Source organism: Lampris incognitus, chromosome 1 (genome assembly GCF_029633865.1).
Source record: "Lampris incognitus isolate fLamInc1 chromosome 1, fLamInc1.hap2, whole genome shotgun sequence".
Classification (NCBI taxonomy): Eukaryota; Metazoa; Chordata; class Actinopteri; order Lampriformes; family Lampridae; genus Lampris; species Lampris incognitus.
The window spans coordinates 98,971,849-98,990,386 of record NC_079211.1 but is presented as its reverse complement, the minus strand read 5'-3'; the positions used below and the strand labels follow the sequence as shown (position 1 = coordinate 98,990,386).

Here is an 18,538-nt window from a genome sequence, read left to right as displayed (position 1 = left end):
ATTCAAGCCGTCTTTGTCAGTCCTGATTTTGTTCTTAGAGCCATGTCAAGTGTCCTACAAAGCATCAGTGTCAAATATGTATGCAACACCAACACTTGATTTGTTCAATTTTTCCATCTCTTTCTCTGTTTTTCTCTCCAGAGCTGTGACTTGTGGTCTCTGGGTGTGATCATCTATGTGATGCTGTGTGGCTATCCTCCGTTCTATTCCAAGCACCATAGCCGCACTATCCCCAAGGACATGAGGAAGAAGATCATGACGGGCAGTTTCGACTTCCCGGAAGACGAGTGGAGCCAGATCTCTGAGATGGCCAAGGACATTGTACGCAAGTACGTTCCCCTCCATCTCCGTCTCTGTCCCTCTCCCAACAGTTGTTGCATGTACTGTGGCATATTCCGTGAAAAACAAAAACAAAAAAGAAGCTTCTTAACTTGTGGGTCAAACTAATGAAAATGTGTAAAGACAGCTGTTATGCTGGCCAAGGTCATTGTATGCGAGAGGGTCTTTCCTAATCGGACAAATGAATAACATGGCAGGATGTATTTTGTACACTCACACGTTGAACATTTTCAGAAAGATAAGCCAGATATCTGAAATCGCCATGGATAACATATGTGAGTTGAATGCTCCGCCTCCTCGCCTTCAGATCTGGGTATAAAATGATTTTAAACTGACTTCTAAGATGAATTGTTTGCTGTGGGGTTCTGTAGTATATTTTTTTCTTAGTTTTCAGTAGGCTAAAATGCACATAGTATACTTGTGGCAAGAGATGCAAGATTTTAGTTCTGGGTTGTGGTTACTTGTCATCGTTGGCTTTTGCCGTCTCCCCTGACTTTCTTGTTAAAGAGTCTGCTAGTCATATCTGACCACATCATCATGCACATGACATGCACATCTGCGTGGTTTTGTTTGTTCTAGTTCAACTTTCAAGGCAGGCTGATACTCGATTAGTATTTCTTGTTGATTCTCTTCTTACCCTATATTTCTCTCCCCCCTTCTCTCAACTTGTTTAAGCCTCCCCCCTTCCTCTTCATGCTCCCTACATCCAACTTTTTTCCTTTCTCCCACGTTCAACCATTCATCCTCTGCCTCTCCTCCCCCCATCCCCCAGGCTGCTGAAGGTGAAGCCAGAGGAGAGGCTGACTATTGAGGGAGTACTCGCTCACCCTTGGCTCAACTGTACCGAGGCCCTGGATAACGTGCTGCCCTCTGCTCAGATGATGATGGACAAGGTCTGTGTGAAGTTAAGATGGTGATGTGTCAGATGGTCCAAGGAAGGTCCCCCTGTTGTTTGAAATGTTTTGTCAATAAACATAGATAAACTTCTTTTAGTTTCTCTTATACTTCACTTTCTCTCTCTCATTCACACTTGGTATATCTCATACTCTCACCCCTACTCACACACACACACACACACACACACACACACACACACACACACTGCCCAAGCCCTTCTTGCGTTTCAGCATTATTAGACTATAGATTTGCTAATGATAGACCCCATTCTTGATGTGAATGCATGATCACAAGTGGTAAAGAGCTGATTGAGCAATGAGGCCTATTGGCCATTATTAGCCACATTTGCAAAGGGAAAATGTTCAATAGATTATTATCATCCCGTGTCTTGAGAGGATGCTCATCCTCTTTCCTTTCTCTCGTCTCGTCTCCCCACCACCACCCCTACCCCCCAGGCGGTAGTAGCAGGTATCCAGCAGGCCCATGCAGAGCAGTTGGCTAACATGAGAATCCAGGATCTGAATGTCAGCCTGAAGCCCCTAAACTCTGTCAACAACCCAATTCTCAGGAAGCGGAAACTTCTAGGGTATGGTTATTTGCCACCTGGTTGGCTGCCTGGCCCAGTAATTGACTGAGCAAGTAGCTGAAAGATCTTCTTGTTTGACATACTGTCTTATTGCTCTCTCTCTCAGTTGTTTGGCATTGTTTCATTGGATGTACACATCCAAGCTGTATTGTTTATAAGGGTGGGGATACCTGCAGTCAATTGAGAGTGAAGAAGTCACTTGGATGAGTGATGAAATGTTTCTCCCAATAAACGTGTCCAGATGAACTGATTCAACTTTCTGTTTTTCATAATGTTTGATTAACTTGGATTTGTGTGGATGTATATTCTAGCCCCAAACCCAGTGATGGATTCTTCATCCATGACCCAGAGAACGGAGGGGACGACTCCAACGTAGCACTGGAAAAATTGCGAGATGTCATCGCTCAGTGTATACTACCACAGGCTGGTCAGCACACGCGACGCTTACACACATATGACATACAGTAGGACAGCACACCATCTGTTTCACTTATCATATAAGTGATATATTTTCTAGGAGTTTGGAGCTTTTAATGGTGTCACTGATATTGTGGGAATTTTATATGAGCCTAGTAAAAAAAAAAGGATCTGTCACTTATGTCAGAGGTGGCATCCTGATGTAGATATCAAATCAGCTACAAACGTAGAAATAAATCAGGGTTTGCCTGCCAACAGGCTGACCCAGTAACATGCATACACTCTGTGTACCAGTGTACTTTGCCATTACGGCACATTAGTCGAAAGTAAAATATTAAACTATGAAAATGAAAGTGTAAACTGAATTCTTTTCATGAACTGGACTAACCCAGTTCATTGGAATTGGTACCATTCGAAAAAAGATTAAAAGAAAAATAAAACACATTTCATGTTAGAGGAAGCACAATGTTGCCAAACCAGCTGCAGCTGACAAATTTAGAATGTCAAGGCAAAATGCTTCCACCTTCCCTCACCACAGTTTTGCACGACATACTGAGCCAATATGACTCAATATAGAGTCATTTATTGGTGCACGTGAGGACAAATTGTAAATGCCAAGTACCGTCATTGTTTGTCCAGGTGAAAATGAGGATGAGAAACTGAACGAGGTGATGCATGAAGCCTGGCGGTTCAACAGGGACTGTAAACTACTGAGAGATGGGCTACAAGGGCTCAGCTGGGATGGTGAGTGCATTTCTCATTCGGTCCATGTTTCGTAAGGTATCCCAACTCAGGTCTTAAGACCCATTTGTAGGTTTTCATATATCTGAAGAAATTTTGTTGATATCTGGCATGAACAAAATATAAGGGGTATTCTTTTACGTAAATCATCCTAGCCGCAACCTCCAGGGCTGAAAAATGAAGCCAACACGGAAGTGCCAAAATCTGCAGTTCCTCTAATGGCCACTTGAGGCTGGCTCCAAAAGCGAGTCAATTCCCATAGATCCCATGTTAAAAAGCCCAACTTTACCGCAGAAATAAACATGTTTACATCTTGATACAAAAAAACGGTTTTGGTCTCTATAGCTAATTTCTCTCTTCATGACAACAGTACAGGGGGAGAATTTTTATATAACTCACTCATTTAAATTATATTAAGGCTTAAATTTATGCATAAATAAGGGTGCGGCTGCTTTGAGTGACATGTGAGTTAGGACCTGGTCACAATGCGTATCCATGTCACTGTGTACATTTAAATAGCCGTGAACTTGTTTTTGGCTGTTGTCCGGTTGATAATCTATCCATGTAAAAAAAAATTTTTTTTTAATGTCATCTGCGGTCATCATAGTCCACAGAGACTCCTGCCTGATCTCATCCGTCAACCTGTCTATCACCATTACAAACAAATTTTTTTTTTTTTGGTGAATCTGTTAGATACAATAATATTGTTCATGTGAAGCAGCCATTTCAAGTTGGTCTTGTTGTTTTACTACTACTATTTTCGGCTGCTCCCGTTAGGGGTTGTCACGGCAGATCATCCGTTTCCATCTCTTGCTGTCCTCTGCATCTTCCTCTGTCACACCAGCCACCGGCATGTCCTCCCTCACCAGATCCATAAACCTCCTCTTTGGCCTTCCTCTTTTCCTCTTCCCTGGCAGCTCCATCTTCAGCATCCTTCCCCCAATATACCCAGCATCTCTCCTCTGCACATGTCTAAACCATCTCAGTCTTGCCTCTCTTGCTTTGTCTCCGATCCGTCCAACCTGAGCGGTCCCTCTAATATACTCGTTCCTAAGCCTGTCCTTCTTCATCACTCCCAATGAAAATCTTAGTATCTTCAACTTTGCCACCTCCAGCTCAGCCTCCTGTCTTTTTGTCAGTTCCACCATCTTTAAACCATACAACATAGCTGGTCTCACTACCATCTTGTAAACCTTCCCTTTCGCTCTTGCTGGTACCCTTCTGTCGCAAGTCACTCCTGACACTCTCCTCCACCCACTCCACTCTGCCTGCACTCTCTTTTTCACCTCTCTTCTGCACACCCCATTACTTTGAACAGCTGACCCCAAGTATTTAAACTCGTCCACCTTCGTCACCTCTCGTCCTTGCACCTTCACTATTCCGCTGTCCTCCCTCTCGTTCATGCATATGTATTCTGCCTTGCTCCTACTGACTTTCATTCCTCTTCTCTCCAGTGCATACCTCCACCTCTCCAGGCTCTCCTCAACCTACTCCCTATTCTCACTACAGATCATAATGTCATCTGCGGTCATCATAGTCCACGGAGACTCCTGCCTGATCTCATCCGTCAACCTGTCTATCACCATTACAAACAAGAAAGGGCTCAGAGCCGATCCTTGATGTAATCCCACCTCTACCTTGAACCCATCCGTCATTCCTACCGCACAACTCACCACTGTCACACTGCCCTCATACATATCCTGCACCACTCTTGCATACTTCTCTGCCACTCCCAACTCCCTCATACAATACCACACCTCCTCTCTCAGCACCCTATCATATGCGTTCTCTAAATCCACAAAGACACAATATAACTCCTTTTTGCCTTCTCTATACTTCTCCATCAACATTTCAAAGCAAATATTAAATCTGTAGTGCTCTTTCGTGGCATGAAACCATACTGCTGCTCGCTAATCATCACCTCTGCTCTTAGCCTAGCTTCCACTACTTTTTCCCATATCTTCATGCTGTGGCTGGTCAACTTTATACCTCTGTAGATACTAACTACAGCTCTGCACATTACCCTTATTCTTGAAAATCGGTACCAGTACACTTCTTCTCCTCTCCCCAGGCATCCTCTCACTTTTTGTCTTGTGTTGACGTGCGATAAATTTGAAATGAACTTCAGTCTACCAGAAAACGGCAAAGCAAGACTTGTGAAACTTGTATTGTAGTTGATAATATATCCATGTAAAGAAATATTTTTTCAGTAAATCCGCCTCCGCTTGCCGCCCAATGACTGCTGGAATAGGCTTCAGCATCCCCGTGACCCTGAGAGCAGGATAGGCGGTTAAGATAATGGATGGATCTCTTAGGTATACTAATATTGTTCATTTGAAGTAGTCATTTCGAGTTGGTCTTGTTGTTTTAGCGTAAGATAAATTTGGAATACGACTTCGCATGGCGGTGCCAGTACAGTCAGTTTGCTGGTGAGGTTGTTGGCGTGCATAGTGTTCTCGAGTTGTCAATCAGATCCACCCCTTGCTCTTCCCAGCTCCACCCTCTCGTCCAAATATGGTCACGTCTGGTTTCAGAAAACCAAGATGGCACAGGAAACTACCAAACTCAAGGCTGCAAAACCGTAGTCCACAAACTAATGGGTGACATCACAGTTTCTACGTTCATTACTTTATAAAGTCTATGACATCATCACATCATGAAAATGTAACTGTCTTTGTCTCTTAGCTCGTGTGTGGCAGAGATAATTTCTGTTGTCACTATGGTGCTGGGAAGCAAATTAACAGCTTATTGCTCAACAGGAGATAATTGACAAAGTTGCTTGTAGGACACACAAGTGTGTCTGGTTTTGTTAATGTTCCTCAAGGTAACAATTTTTTGTCACTTATTAAAGGGATAGTTTGGATTTATTGGCATAAGATGGTATAATTTACTCACTAATATACCGATGCATGGACGTTACCTTCGGCGGTCCTGTGGTTAGAGATCTGGCTGCTAGTCCCAGAAAGTGGGCACAAAAGTGAACGGCAACAAACAGGGACAGCTAATTAAAACATTTCAAGCCGCCATAAAACACACAGAAACAAGCCCCAGTGTTAACCAATCACAAAACAATACATCTTTTGTGTATTTCAGATGCTTGATTCTCCAGACCACAATATATCTTGGAACTACTTTTTGTTGTTGAAGAATGAAGGTGTATCACTACGCAGTGGAGCCTGTTTGCAACATGTATATTGTTTTGTGTATGCTTAACAGGCTTTTTTGTGGGTTTTATTTGGAATTCAAATGTTTTTATTAGCTGCCCCCATTTACTACCATTAATTTTTGTGCCCAGTCGCTGGAATAAACAGATCTCTGGCTAAGGGAGTTGCCAGCCGCGGTTATGTCCATGCATTGGTAACACTTACTAGTGAGTAACTCACAATACCTTATGTTAATAAATCCAAACGTTCCTTTGTAAAATCTGACATTATCTCCCTCATGTACTTGGTTGTATTGAGCAATAGCTAATGTTGGAATAATGACAGTGCAGCTGCTGAATTGTAAACTGTAACCTGAGCTATTGAAAGCACAGGGAGAGTGATCTCACCACAGGATATCACAAGCTCTGATTACAGATAAGAGTAAATGCCAAATGAACTTCTCAGTTACTGTGAGCGATTGGAAATAAGTATTTATTACTGAATACTTTTTTTGCGGTTAAATCCCAAATGGTGATTGATGACACGGCTCAAAAGGAAAGATTGTTATTATTGATATGAATCAGATATTGACAGAGCATTGTTGTATGATTTTATGTTTTAATCTGATTCTTAACCATGATTCCTTTTTATTCTTTTTTTTTTTTTTTTTTTAGGGCGAGCCTTTTCTGACAAAGTAGACCGCTTAAAGTTGGCTGAGATAGTGAAGCAGGCCATTGAAGAGAAGACAAATCTCCAAGAGTCTCATTAGCAATGCTGGTTCTTTAACTCCTTTTTATATTGTCTATTGTGACCCTTTTTAAGATAATAACTGTAAAGAGGCTTTTTTTTCTAATGTAATATGATGCGGTAATTTTTGTTTTTTTCATAAAATTCACTTGCAAGACCTATTGTACAGCTGTAGATATATTTCAAAGAGATAGCATTGGTACTATGATTTTTTTTTATGAACAACTGCAAAGAACACAGAAAAAAATCTATATTTTTGTTTTTTGCAAAAAAGAGGAGAAAACTGACTGAAAGAAATTATTTTCTAGGAGGGAATTTTTTTCTAGCTGCTTGTCCAAGACGTCATGTGACATCCCACTAATTTTATTCCATTTTATTTTATTTCTCTTTTAACCATCCTAAGTATTCTATTTATTTAATGAAAAAAATTCCATTATTTTGTACCTATTTTGTAGCCTGACGACAGGCTCTAAAGTTGAGAGGCAACGTCTACAATGTGACTTGTGTTCGTCCATACAGACTCTGCACACCGGGCTGCGTTTCAGTCGTCTCATTTCAGTTGGAGAATCCTTTTCTTCTCTGGAGCTTTCCCTCAACATCTAAAGCGAGTGTGATGGGGTCAAGGGAAAGTGCCAAGGGATGGATAAACAGGTTACATTTCTTAAACAACCCAAACGCAGCCCCAATTTCCTCCTTTTGCGCCAACCCCCTTTGTGTGGACTGGTAACCAAAAGGCACGTTAATCCAAGAGCAGAAAGACTTCAACCAGTATGGCTGTTTTTCTTCCTGGCTGAGTTAAAACTTGATATATTTCAGGGTTATTTCAGATCTCATGTATGCATGCTCCTGTTTTTTCATGGGCCGGAAGAGGAGCCTGGGATTACTTTACAAACTCATAAGTGTTTGAGGGATACAAAGAGGATGCAAAAATAGTCTGGCCAAAAAAAAATGAGTTGAACACATTTCAAATGGTTAAAAAAAAAGGCAGGTACTTTGTTTAGTTTCTATTTCACCACTTTTGGAATTTTCCTGAATTCCTGGCAGCCTAAATTGAGGGCACCTGGATTAGTTCAAATATTTGCAAGTGTTTAAGACTCCCCCCCCCCCAGTTCTGATGTGATGCAGAAAGGTCTTATGTTAGTCCTGTTGTATGGCATTGATGACCTGTGAAATGGCTGGGCTTGCTACTCTGAGATGAAGTTGCAGCTGCAGAACTGTAATTAAGACCTGGGCCAATTTATTCACCAATACCCTTTCATTCACTTCAAGGGATTTCTGTACTTTGTCTTGCATGCAAGACCAAAACATACAGATGGGCAGAGAGGTGAAATATCGAGCTGGGGTAAAGCAGAAGTAGGGAACATTCTTGTACACTCCTTGCAGTGGACATTGCTTATTGATAATTTGTTGTTGCAATTTGAACAAGACAAGTTTTAGCTTTTGCTTTTGCTGGCAGCCTGTTTTTAATCTAAGAAATATTGGCAGTTATGTTTCAAACTGCTCAAAGTCCTGTATTTCTAGTCAAGCTGTTTTTTCTTCAAATTTTGCTGTTAATCAACTGCAAAGTATTCTTGACAGTTTAGCAAATTTGACAAACCAGCAAAAACACAAAATTGCATGTTTTTGCAAATTATTTTTTAGGGGGGGTGGCCGTCCGACTAACTCCAGTGTAGAAAATTCAGACCCTACAGAGTAAAATGTTATTAAATGATAATAATTCAGACCCTACAGAGTGACATTTTATTAAATGATAGTAATTCAGACCCTACAGAGTAACATTTTATTAAATGATAGTAATTTGGCATCGGGTCAGCGGGAAATGCAGGAATACAACTTGCTGTACTACAGAAAGTGCAAAAGTTTACTCACATTTTATTCACAGTGCATGCATGTGCACATGCCTTGTCAGTATTATTGGCTAACAGACCTACCCTTCTTTTCAACAGATGCAACCAAAGAAAGGTCTCTCACCGAAAAATAGCAAAGGCCCCAATCTATTTCTCTGGCCCAGAAGTTAGTAATTATTTTAATGTTACTGGTTAGCCACAGCACACTTACCGCTGCACTATTTCGCTTTAGTTATGTCAAATATGTTATTTCTTTAAATAGGGGTTGAAACAAGGGATAATGTCTTCATTGCTTGAATGGGGTTGTGTTGAATCATTAGTACTCACAACACAAAAATGGCAAAGAGGGTGCATGTCCTCTCCAACTGCACCCAACGACTATTACTTTATGGACTAATGTTTCTTCTAAAATCCTTCCTAGAAGTGTTTTTTGAAGTCGTAGCCTTTCTGCAAGAAGGAGAAACAACTTTGTTATATTTCTCTGAACCTTTTCTGATGCTGAGATAAATGCGTTGACCCATGTGATCTTTGGCCTTGATGGAAAAGTGTGTCCTTTCTGATTGAAATTGACAAAGGTTGGTGCAATATGTGAACTTTTCTTTTTTTTTTCTTTCTGAAAAGTAACTGACATCAGGAACAAAGAGCAAGCCTTTGTATTTCTCTATTTACAGGGAATAGTCAAAAAACACCAGTATTAACATTTTCCTCTGTTGAAGATTTTGGTCCACTCAGCTCCAAGGGGAAGAGGCAAATGTTAATCAATACCAATTTGATTCCAGCATCATCTGAGTCATCTGTCTTTATGATGGCATGCCTGGATCTCCCATAAATCCTCAATTAAACTCATATCTGTTTTTTTTTTTAGAAGGCCAGAATATAATGGCTACTAGGTGACCTAATGTGCCTTTTTGGGGGCAGTGTGAATGTAAAATGCACTGCTCCCATCTGTAGAAAAGATTTTTAAGATGAAGATCACTCATTCAGTCATTTTGAATAACCGCTGACTAGTAAACCTGCTGGAGATGATTGCATTGATTCCATGTCAGGAAATATTAGCGGTGTATCGGCAGAACCTGTCACTACTATGGATCTTAATGCTGGTGTTTATTTGTACTTTGACCATTCTCTGTAATGTTTGTACTGTATGTGTGTGTGTTAGTGTGTAACTACTCTTATGTATGCGTGTATGGGTTAATGGTGCCGGGGGTTCTGCGTGACAAAGAAAGCATGGCATTTCTTATGTATTTTTGGAGGCCTGTCGGTGAATCAGAGCTGCTTCCTTTATCCCTTTCCCAAAACAAAGAACCAAGAGGACATTGTGTTCAGTCCAGTTTTGTACTGTCAAAATCCCAGGGGGTTATTAATTAGAAAATGCTCCCTGTGTCCTTGCTGTAGTTGCTGGTTGGTTGCTCTCGCAGGATACTTGACTGATATTCATGCTGCTCTCCTCAGTCTGCCCTGGGTAGAAAGAAAAGGTGGCTGTACTTACCAGAGCTCTCACACCAAAAGATGCTGATCCAAGACAGTCTCATTTACTTTTGTAAAACCATCTTAAACTGATCCGAAAGGCAGAACTGCTGCACAGTTGAGCAGACCCACTCTCGAGCCCTGACTCATCTCAGCTCTCAGGCTGTTTGGTGTCCCATCGCTTCACCGTCTGCATGAGCAACATAGGAAGAGGTTGAGCTTCATTCAGAGTTCCACTTGTTTCTCTTGCAGCAGGCATCAAACAAGGGAAGAAAATACAAGGAAGCATGCGTTTAGCCTGGAGCCGGGTTCGTCGAGCAGTAAGGGAGATCAGACCTTCCAGATTTCGCCACTACTCAGATCTTGTTTTTCCTCCCTGGTTTGGCAGTTATGTAGCATGTACCTGAGCCCCATCATGAAAAGACTCGCTGTACTTCCAACAATGTATCTCTGTCTTATTTGCCCTTTCTGCCTTCTTAGGAATGTCATCAACATGCTGACTTTGTAATAAAAAGAATTCTTTGATTTTCAACATGAAAAAATGGCATTGTTCAATTGGGTGCTTGTCATTACCCTCTACTGTTAATGTGGACTCCTGACCAATATGACTTCCCTGGTGAACAAATAGCCTAATACAATTCCTATTTTTCATCGTTAGAGCCCACAAAATAAGTCCTCCCAATGACCCTTGAGCACATATACATATGTTTACCATTTTTCCACTACTCACTTATGAAAGATGCATTTTGTGGTGACTTACTGATAACCAGTAGAGTATATTATGTCTGTCTGTATCTGTCAAAGTTGTGATCTTAAGTATCACATTTTATAGTAAATTTTATTACATAGTAGTTTTAAACATATGAAAGCAGCCAAAGTTAGGACAAAATCAACATCTTAAAAAAACAAAAAGCTCGAGGATCTGAACACAACACACTTCCACATTCATACAAATATAGAAAATATGAGGCACTGTCACGTCTCACTTTTGAGTGATGTGACATGTCATTTGTTGGAAAGCAGCACTCGCCAGTAAAGACAACCAGCTCCCAGGATTGTGAAATTAGCCCCCAATGACAGACAGGAAAGCTTGGAAAATGAAAGAAAGGCAAATGGGCTATGTTTTGAGCAGGGTGCTTTCTTAAATTTAAATTTAATTTAATTTAGACAACATTATAATTTATAATTACCAATGCATAAGAATTTTATTTTGCAGGCATAATTGCACGCAGTAAAGTTTTAAGTCTCATGAAGCTATGTGTGTCCACAAAATCAACAAAAAAGGCTGCCATTAAAGATGATTTAAGGACATGTAAAACAATGTCTCTCTAATGGCTCTATAACCGATAACTGTTATAGCTTTGTATTGTACTGACCATCATGATACAGAGCAAGCAGACAAAACAGGAAAATAATCCAATGGCTCACTTAGCACATCCCAAATGAAGAAAACAAAAGGGAGATATACAGTAATGTAGTACTATTCTAAACACAGCCCATTCCAATAGTTCTTAAATCTTTACACATGTCCTACTGTCGCATTAACCAGAACATTAAAATCCCAGGATACATAAATGTTGCAAGACTGTGTCTAGATAGGGCTTGTAGCTGCATTTGGAAAGAGGAGTCGATGCAACTGTCAAGGAGTGGAATGTCAAAAATCCCTATTAACCACTTTTTAGTCCCCCCTATGTAAGTGCAACTTTTTACCCCCATCCAAACAGTCTCGGTATATACAAAATCCTTTTCATTGACCTTTAATTAGCATTGATAATTTAATACCCAGGGTAAATGGGCTAAAAATAGGCTTTAATGTTGGAATGCATCTCTCCAAACGTCTGCTCCTCACACATCAATTCTGACACATTACATCACACTATTCTGCTCCTTTGCCCGCAGTGTATAATGTATGCTCCAAGCCAAATTCCTTGCATGTGGAAATTGCACTCAGCCAAAGATGGCAAAATGTAAAACAAACTTGTTCAGTCCTTTTTAAAACTGACGCTGCCTTTGGGGCAGAGGGTGGAGAACCGAGGCAAAAGAATGGAATCCGAATCAGAACCAGCAGGAGTATTCCATCCTAGATCTGCTGCAAAAGATGGTGACGATGTTTCAACACGGGCAGCTCAGTCTGAATCCTCATCATCCAGGTACTCCTCGGCATTGCTGTGTGTGCGCGTGATGTCTGAAACAGGGATATCAGTATCAAATATTTAGTTTTATAAACGTGTATGATGATTGTTTCTATTTCAACCCAACGTTTGTCTACCAGAGACTCTGCAGATGGATTGTGGGTGTCAAATTCACAATATATGTTTTAAGTGTTAGAGATAATTCCTACAAAATGTACAAGAAATGCCTTTGAAATAACACTGATAACTGTTTGAATTCAACAAACGAACACAAGTAAAAAGACAGAATGGCCCGTTTCACAGTGTGTCTCAGTCAAGGTTTTATTCACAAACGCTACATCTGCATTCATCAAATGCTTTAATGACATTACTGGCCATATTTAGGAATGTACAGCAACATAAATGAGTATTTCCAGTTAATTTGAAGAACATGCTTATTAAAGATTTAAATCAAAAAGGCAACCAATATCAAATATATCAAACATGATAGGCAGTTCTTCCCCTACTAGTGTTTATGTGCATTCAATAAAACTATGGAAGTGCTGCAAGGCTTCCACCTTCTGGGAGAAATTACTTACTGCTTCCCTGTTTCCTCTTGAGGAGTGAGGCACACTGGGCATTGGTGGCCATCTCCAAAGCCAGCTTCTTTTCATTGTTCCTGATGTCTGTCCTGGCATCTGAAACACAAAGGCACGCACTTAGCACCCGGGATTCATTACACGCACATGTAAAAACACTCCTTGACTTGCTCAGTTTCTCCCAGAACACATGTACTTTATGCACACATGCGGACATTCATAGACAAACTAAAAAGACAGATAAAATTATGCCTGCAGGTGTGAGAGCACACATCCAAAATCTTGCGATGTGAAAGATTAACTCACTCTTGTTCAGCAACATCTCTACGATGTCAGAGTACCCTTTCCAGGCAGCGGCATGCAATGCAGTGTCACCAAGTTTATTCTAAAACACACAAAGACTGTTGGTCAAACAACATTATATACATCATTACTGGCATTATGTTCATTACAAAAACTGGCCTCTAAAATTAGAAAGGACCACAGATAAAGACCAATATAGAGACAAAAATAAAGATATCATTACCAGGATGCTATGTTGCTGTAAAGTCCCTTGAGGCAAATTTGTAATTTGTGATATAGGGCTATACAAATAAAACTGACTTGACTTGACCTGTCTCACAATATCCCCACCACACAAACCATTGTGCAAAATTTCCTGGGGCAATCAGGGGGTGCCGTTTGACCAGTAGTAATAATAAGTACTACTATAATTATAGTAGTAATAATCAGGGGGTAATTATAGTTGTAATAATAGGGGGTATTAAAGTAGTAATACTCAGGTGGTGCCATTTCACTAGTAGTAATAATTGCCCAAACTGTTGTGGCAGTTATTGAATTCCACGCTGACAGATCATACAATTCCTCTCCCCACAATCGCACAACTCTCTTCTCAACCCTGGGAGTCGACTACAAACTATCCTCGGGGGAGGTAGACTTCCTGGGTCTTAAGTGATTTTTCGATCCCTTCACCAGACTGGCTGGCCAGATTCCACGCAGAGTGGGTCAAGGAAGACATGAGTTAGGCTTCCCGGGCGAGCCCCCAAACTGTGGCAGTGAAATAAGATTTTCAAGTTCTGAAAATCCCACCAAAATTAGATTTTGAGGTTATTGGGGCTCTCTGGTGTCATTCATTGGGTTCAAAATCCCCCAAGACCTCCCTATATTTCACAACTTGACACAAACACACAAAAAAATAGTTCTTTGGTGTAAAACCCCATTAGCTAGAAGACTGCTTTAAGATCAATCAGTGGAAAATATGTAATGTCATACTTTATTGATCCCTGAATAAAAAATAGCAAAACAAGGGCATTTGGGTAGTGTAATGGTCTATTCCATTGCCTACCAACATGGGGATCGCCGGTTCGAATCCCCGTGTTACCTCCGGCTTGGTCGGTTGTCCCTATAGACACAATTGGCCATGTCTGCAGGTGGGAAGCCGAATGTGGGTATGTGTCCTGGTCGCTGCACTAGCACCTCCTCTGGTCAGTCAGGGTGTTTGTTCGGGGGGGTGGGCAGCTTGATCCTCCCACGTACTACGTCCCCCTGGCGAAACTCCTCACTGTCAGGTGAAAAGAGGCGGCTGGCGACTCCACATGTATCGGAGGAGGCATGTGGTAGTCTGCAGCCCTGCCCGGATCGGCAAAGGGGGTGGAGCAGCAACCGGGACAGTTTGGATAATAGGGAGATTGGCTAAGTACAACTGGGGGTGGGGGGAAGCAAAACAATCGCAACCCACTTAAATACAAGGGGAGGTCAGATAACAGAGTCGGCTACAGAACAGTGCACTTTGAACTTGTAGGGATTCAGTGTTCAGTGTGGCCTGTCCAGGGTGTAGAAAGCCCTGTGAAATTCTGGCGACCTGTCCAGGGTGTAGAAGGCCCTGTGATAGTCTGGCGGCCTGTCCAGGGTGTCTCCCCACCTGCCGCCCAATGACTGCTGGGATAGGCTCCGGCATCCCGTGACCCCGGTTGGGATAAGCGGCTTGGATAATGGATGGGTGGATGGATTCAGTGTTCTTGATCTTTCATGGGTGCTGCAACCCCTGGCCTCCAGATGAAGCACAATCTATCGACTCACTACACTATCATGTTACCCATGTTGCGTTATGTATTTTGGTACAGTCTAGGGTCCCAAATGGCCATAAATCAGAGGACAAATATGTTTTCATCCCAGCTCCACGACAATGCATTCATTTCTCTGATTGGAGGAGTTTCAAAATGGTCCTGACCTGCTGGTTGAGCTCCACATTGGGATGGCCCAGCAACAGCTCCACTACATCTAGAAACAAAAACAATAATGACAAAGTGCTTTAACACGATGTATTTAATTATGGTGGTCACCACTACCTCAGTAAATCACTCACATAATATTTACTTGACCAAAAAAATAGCCTTTTTTTTTAAACCTGTACTCACTATTTTAGGTGAGTAAAGTTAATCTTGACATTGACCGTTACCTTTATGTCCGCCATGGCATCCCCAGTAGAGAGCAGTGTTTCCAGCTTTGTCAAGTCCATTGATTCCTACTTTATTCTCCAGACACTCCCTCAGCCAGCTCATATTGCCTAACATGGATACCAGTGCATGTGCGCACACACACACACACACACACACACGCGCGCGCGGAGAAATATACACATGAGGTAAGAACACAGAAGTTAAACTAGAGGGTTGTTGAATACAGATGCTGTCATGGCTCTTCGATTTAAATAGGATACAGATAAAGATGATAAGGAAATATGCAGGGCAGGTGTGCGGCTCACCTCGTTTGGCTGCCTCATGCATTGGGTTGTCAATGGACTCTGCCTGCTCAGCCACTGAAGGTGCGGGGGAGAAAAAAAAAGATTTTGGTTCAAAATCAGAATGGTTCAACATTAATTTCTACACATCCTGGCCTGTATTACTCTTTATGTTGAAAGAGTCAGCATTCATCAGCATGCATCAGTTTTAGAGCCTGGAGGTATCCAAATGGTTAGCCCGTCAGCTCCAGAGTCACACGTAGCCCACGTCTCTCCAAATGTCGCTCGATCAAAACTTGACAGAACATTATGTCCTGTGTCTCTCATGTTTTTCCCCCTTTTCAGGTTTCCTAAAATTACTTGATCTTAGTTCATCAATTTAAGAAAGACTACAGGTGAGTGGACTTCCCCATCCATAACTCACTTAAAAAGAATGCACACGCGCTTGTATATATAGACATGTGAATGTAATGATACTGTACGTATATCCATGGTTCATACTCACCATAGTTACTTGGGATTAGCCCAGTCCTCCCTTTGCATGTCCCTTTCCACCAATTACTGTCGCTCTAAGAATGATAGACGGAACGTGAATCCACTAGCTATGTGCAATAACCATTTCATGTATCCACAATTACTGAACAAAGGGAAAAAGACAGACAGAGATAGATTGAACAAAGAAATCAGATACAAGATGGAGAAATGAAGTGAGGAAGGAAGAGACAGGGACTGGGTAGACAATGTAGAGAAAAGGAAGGGAGATGGAGAGAGGTAAAATTTCTACACTGCAAAGAAAGGGGAGAAAAGTAGCATCAATTCAAATTCAGCTAGGAAAAGATGAGATGAGGTAGAGAGCAGAGGATACACAGACGTCTGACTCACTGTGTCGGAGATGTACAAGATGTCTCCTTCCTCAAAGTACAGCTCATCTGGCTGAAGAGACAGCAAAACATCACAGTGGGTAAGTCTGTGAGGTTGCACCCACTATCTGGATATGCGTTAATTTGTCTTCACTCTGCTGTCATCGCTCTCTGCACTGTCCACTATTAACTGCAAAGAAAGCCTTGAAAAAGTCAGACTGACTTCTTCTTTTTTTTACTACTCTTATTAATCTCTGTGGGTGGGGTGGGGTGGGGGGGTTCTTTCTCTGCATTTAACCCAGGAGCAGTGGGCAGCCGCCCTGCAGCACCCAGGTACCAACTCCAGTTTGTCTTGCCATGCCTCGGTCAGGGGCACAGACAGGAGTATTAGCCCTCATATGCATGTCTTTTTTGATGGTGGGGGAAACCGGAGCACCCGGAGGAAACCCACCACAGACACGGGGAGAACATGCAAACTCCACACAGAGGACGACCTGGGATGACCCCCCCAACGTTGGACAACCCGGGGTTTGAACCCAGGACCTTCTTGCTGTGAGGCAACAGCGCAAACAACTGGGCCATCGTGCCAGGTTTTGGTTTTTCTTGGATCCGTAGAAATTGCTGTTTAAAGCATTCATTCGAGCGAGTTGACTGACCTTATCAATTCTACTACTAACAACAATAAACAATAAAAATGTGAAAAATGCATTAAATGAGCTTGTCAAACAGCCATAAAAAAATCAACAACAACAACAAAAATACTATAAATGAAACATACCGTTCTGGGGTCAAAGGTGAACAGAGCTCGGAACACCCTGACCTGGCCTTGAGAATGGACAGAGGTTATCAAATTATGCAAGTACCAATGCTGGAAGAACAATATTGCCATGTAAACATTGACTAAATATTTAAATTCCAATAAGATTCATACAGAAAACCCACCCTGCATCGGAGCTCTTACTAAAGTACCCATCCTGAGCTCTGCATGCATAAATGCACAAAAATATACCGACACAGATGAAAATAGCTAAAACAACACATCTTAGGTCGAGTAGTTTGAGTAACGTTGGATAACAGCTTGGGTGTGGAAATTCACCCTCTTACAAAAGGTAATTATACTAGCGATCTGTCACAAAAATGCCTTAAAACAATTATTTAAAGTCCCACCATACCTAACAGCAAATGGTTGGTTTTATTCCCTAAATGTGGGGAGGTCTGATCCAGCTCTGTGAAGTCCTCTCATTTACTAAGCTTACCACTGATATTGTCTTAACAGTTTTACTGCTATAAGTGCCTTATATCAGGCAAAGAATGGTTCCTTGTTACATTTGTGACAAGGAAAGGTTCAAGATTTCAATACCCCTTCTAACTTGCTGGTTAGAAGTAGCAGAGATTAAGTAGCTGGCTAAGTAAGAATGATGACCAAGCACAATCTGTACTGGGAAATGAGAAGAAGAAAACACAGAAACTGACTTGGCAAAAAAAAAAAAAATGAAGTGGATCAGCAGGAGAAAAAAAAACAGAACTGAAAAATATACAGTTTACAATGCAGACAAACAAGCCAAAGATTGTGCCTTTCTACGGGCTAGTGCCTACTAGCGCATATCAGTCTCCCACTTGAGGCAAACACATTCACAACGCTTGCCTATAACCACAATCCATTAAAACGTAGTCACACACACACTTTCATGCTCGGTGATGCAGATGAATTTGAGCCCCTGAGTGTTTCAACGACTGGTGCAATGAGAAAGTCATTGGCGAACAAGGAAAATCAATTGTAAGCCTACTAGCAGCCTATGAGGTTATTGTCATCGATCACATTGTTTAAAAACCCACCATTTTGCCAAGTTTTTCATCAATAACAACACTAAGCAGAACACATGGAGCCCAATCTCTTTACTTGACTGTTTTCAGGAAACTCCTGGACAAAAATGCTGTTAAAAGCCAAGAATAACACCCCCCCCCCCCATGTGTGGTGGCTGCACAGAAGGCCTTTGATGCCATTCAGTAGCACATGGGTTCCACTGTTGTTGGGTTGCTTCCG

The 18,538-nt window shown here is 41.6% G+C and overlaps 2 protein-coding genes across 6 annotated transcripts in view; one reads left to right on the top strand and one right to left on the bottom strand.

Moving 5' to 3' along the window:
• mapkapk5 (MAPK activated protein kinase 5) overlaps positions 1-10,716 on the top strand; it is a 36,418-nt gene extending 25,702 nt beyond the window's left edge. For 3 of the 5 annotated variants that reach the window (XM_056282912.1, XM_056282919.1, XM_056282940.1), the window contains 6 exons: positions 142-329; positions 1,112-1,232; positions 1,692-1,822; positions 2,134-2,249; positions 2,879-2,983; positions 6,798-10,716. In XM_056282912.1, coding sequence (XP_056138887.1) covers positions 142-329; positions 1,112-1,232; positions 1,692-1,822; positions 2,134-2,249; positions 2,879-2,983; positions 6,798-6,892 — 756 coding nt within the window. In that variant the 3' untranslated portion in view covers positions 6,893-10,716. The remainder of the gene's footprint in view (positions 1-141; positions 330-1,111; positions 1,233-1,691; positions 1,823-2,133; positions 2,250-2,878; positions 2,984-6,797) is intronic. The other 2 variants (XM_056282926.1, XM_056282933.1) reach the window with 2 other exon arrangements.
• Positions 10,717-11,003: 287 nt separating this feature from the next.
• ostf1 (osteoclast stimulating factor 1) overlaps positions 11,004-18,538 on the bottom strand; it is a 10,790-nt gene continuing 3,255 nt past the window's right edge. Inside the window, exons 2-10 of the mRNA XM_056281034.1 lie at positions 17,273-17,319; positions 16,517-16,567; positions 16,140-16,203; positions 15,659-15,712; positions 15,353-15,460; positions 15,125-15,174; positions 13,201-13,279; positions 12,895-12,993; positions 11,004-12,369 (exon numbers count right to left, since the gene is read on the bottom strand). Of these exons, the coding sequence (XP_056137009.1) occupies positions 12,311-12,369; positions 12,895-12,993; positions 13,201-13,279; positions 15,125-15,174; positions 15,353-15,460; positions 15,659-15,712; positions 16,140-16,203; positions 16,517-16,567; positions 17,273-17,319 (611 nt within the window). The 3' untranslated portion in view covers positions 11,004-12,310. The remainder of the gene's footprint in view (positions 12,370-12,894; positions 12,994-13,200; positions 13,280-15,124; positions 15,175-15,352; positions 15,461-15,658; positions 15,713-16,139; positions 16,204-16,516; positions 16,568-17,272; positions 17,320-18,538) is intronic.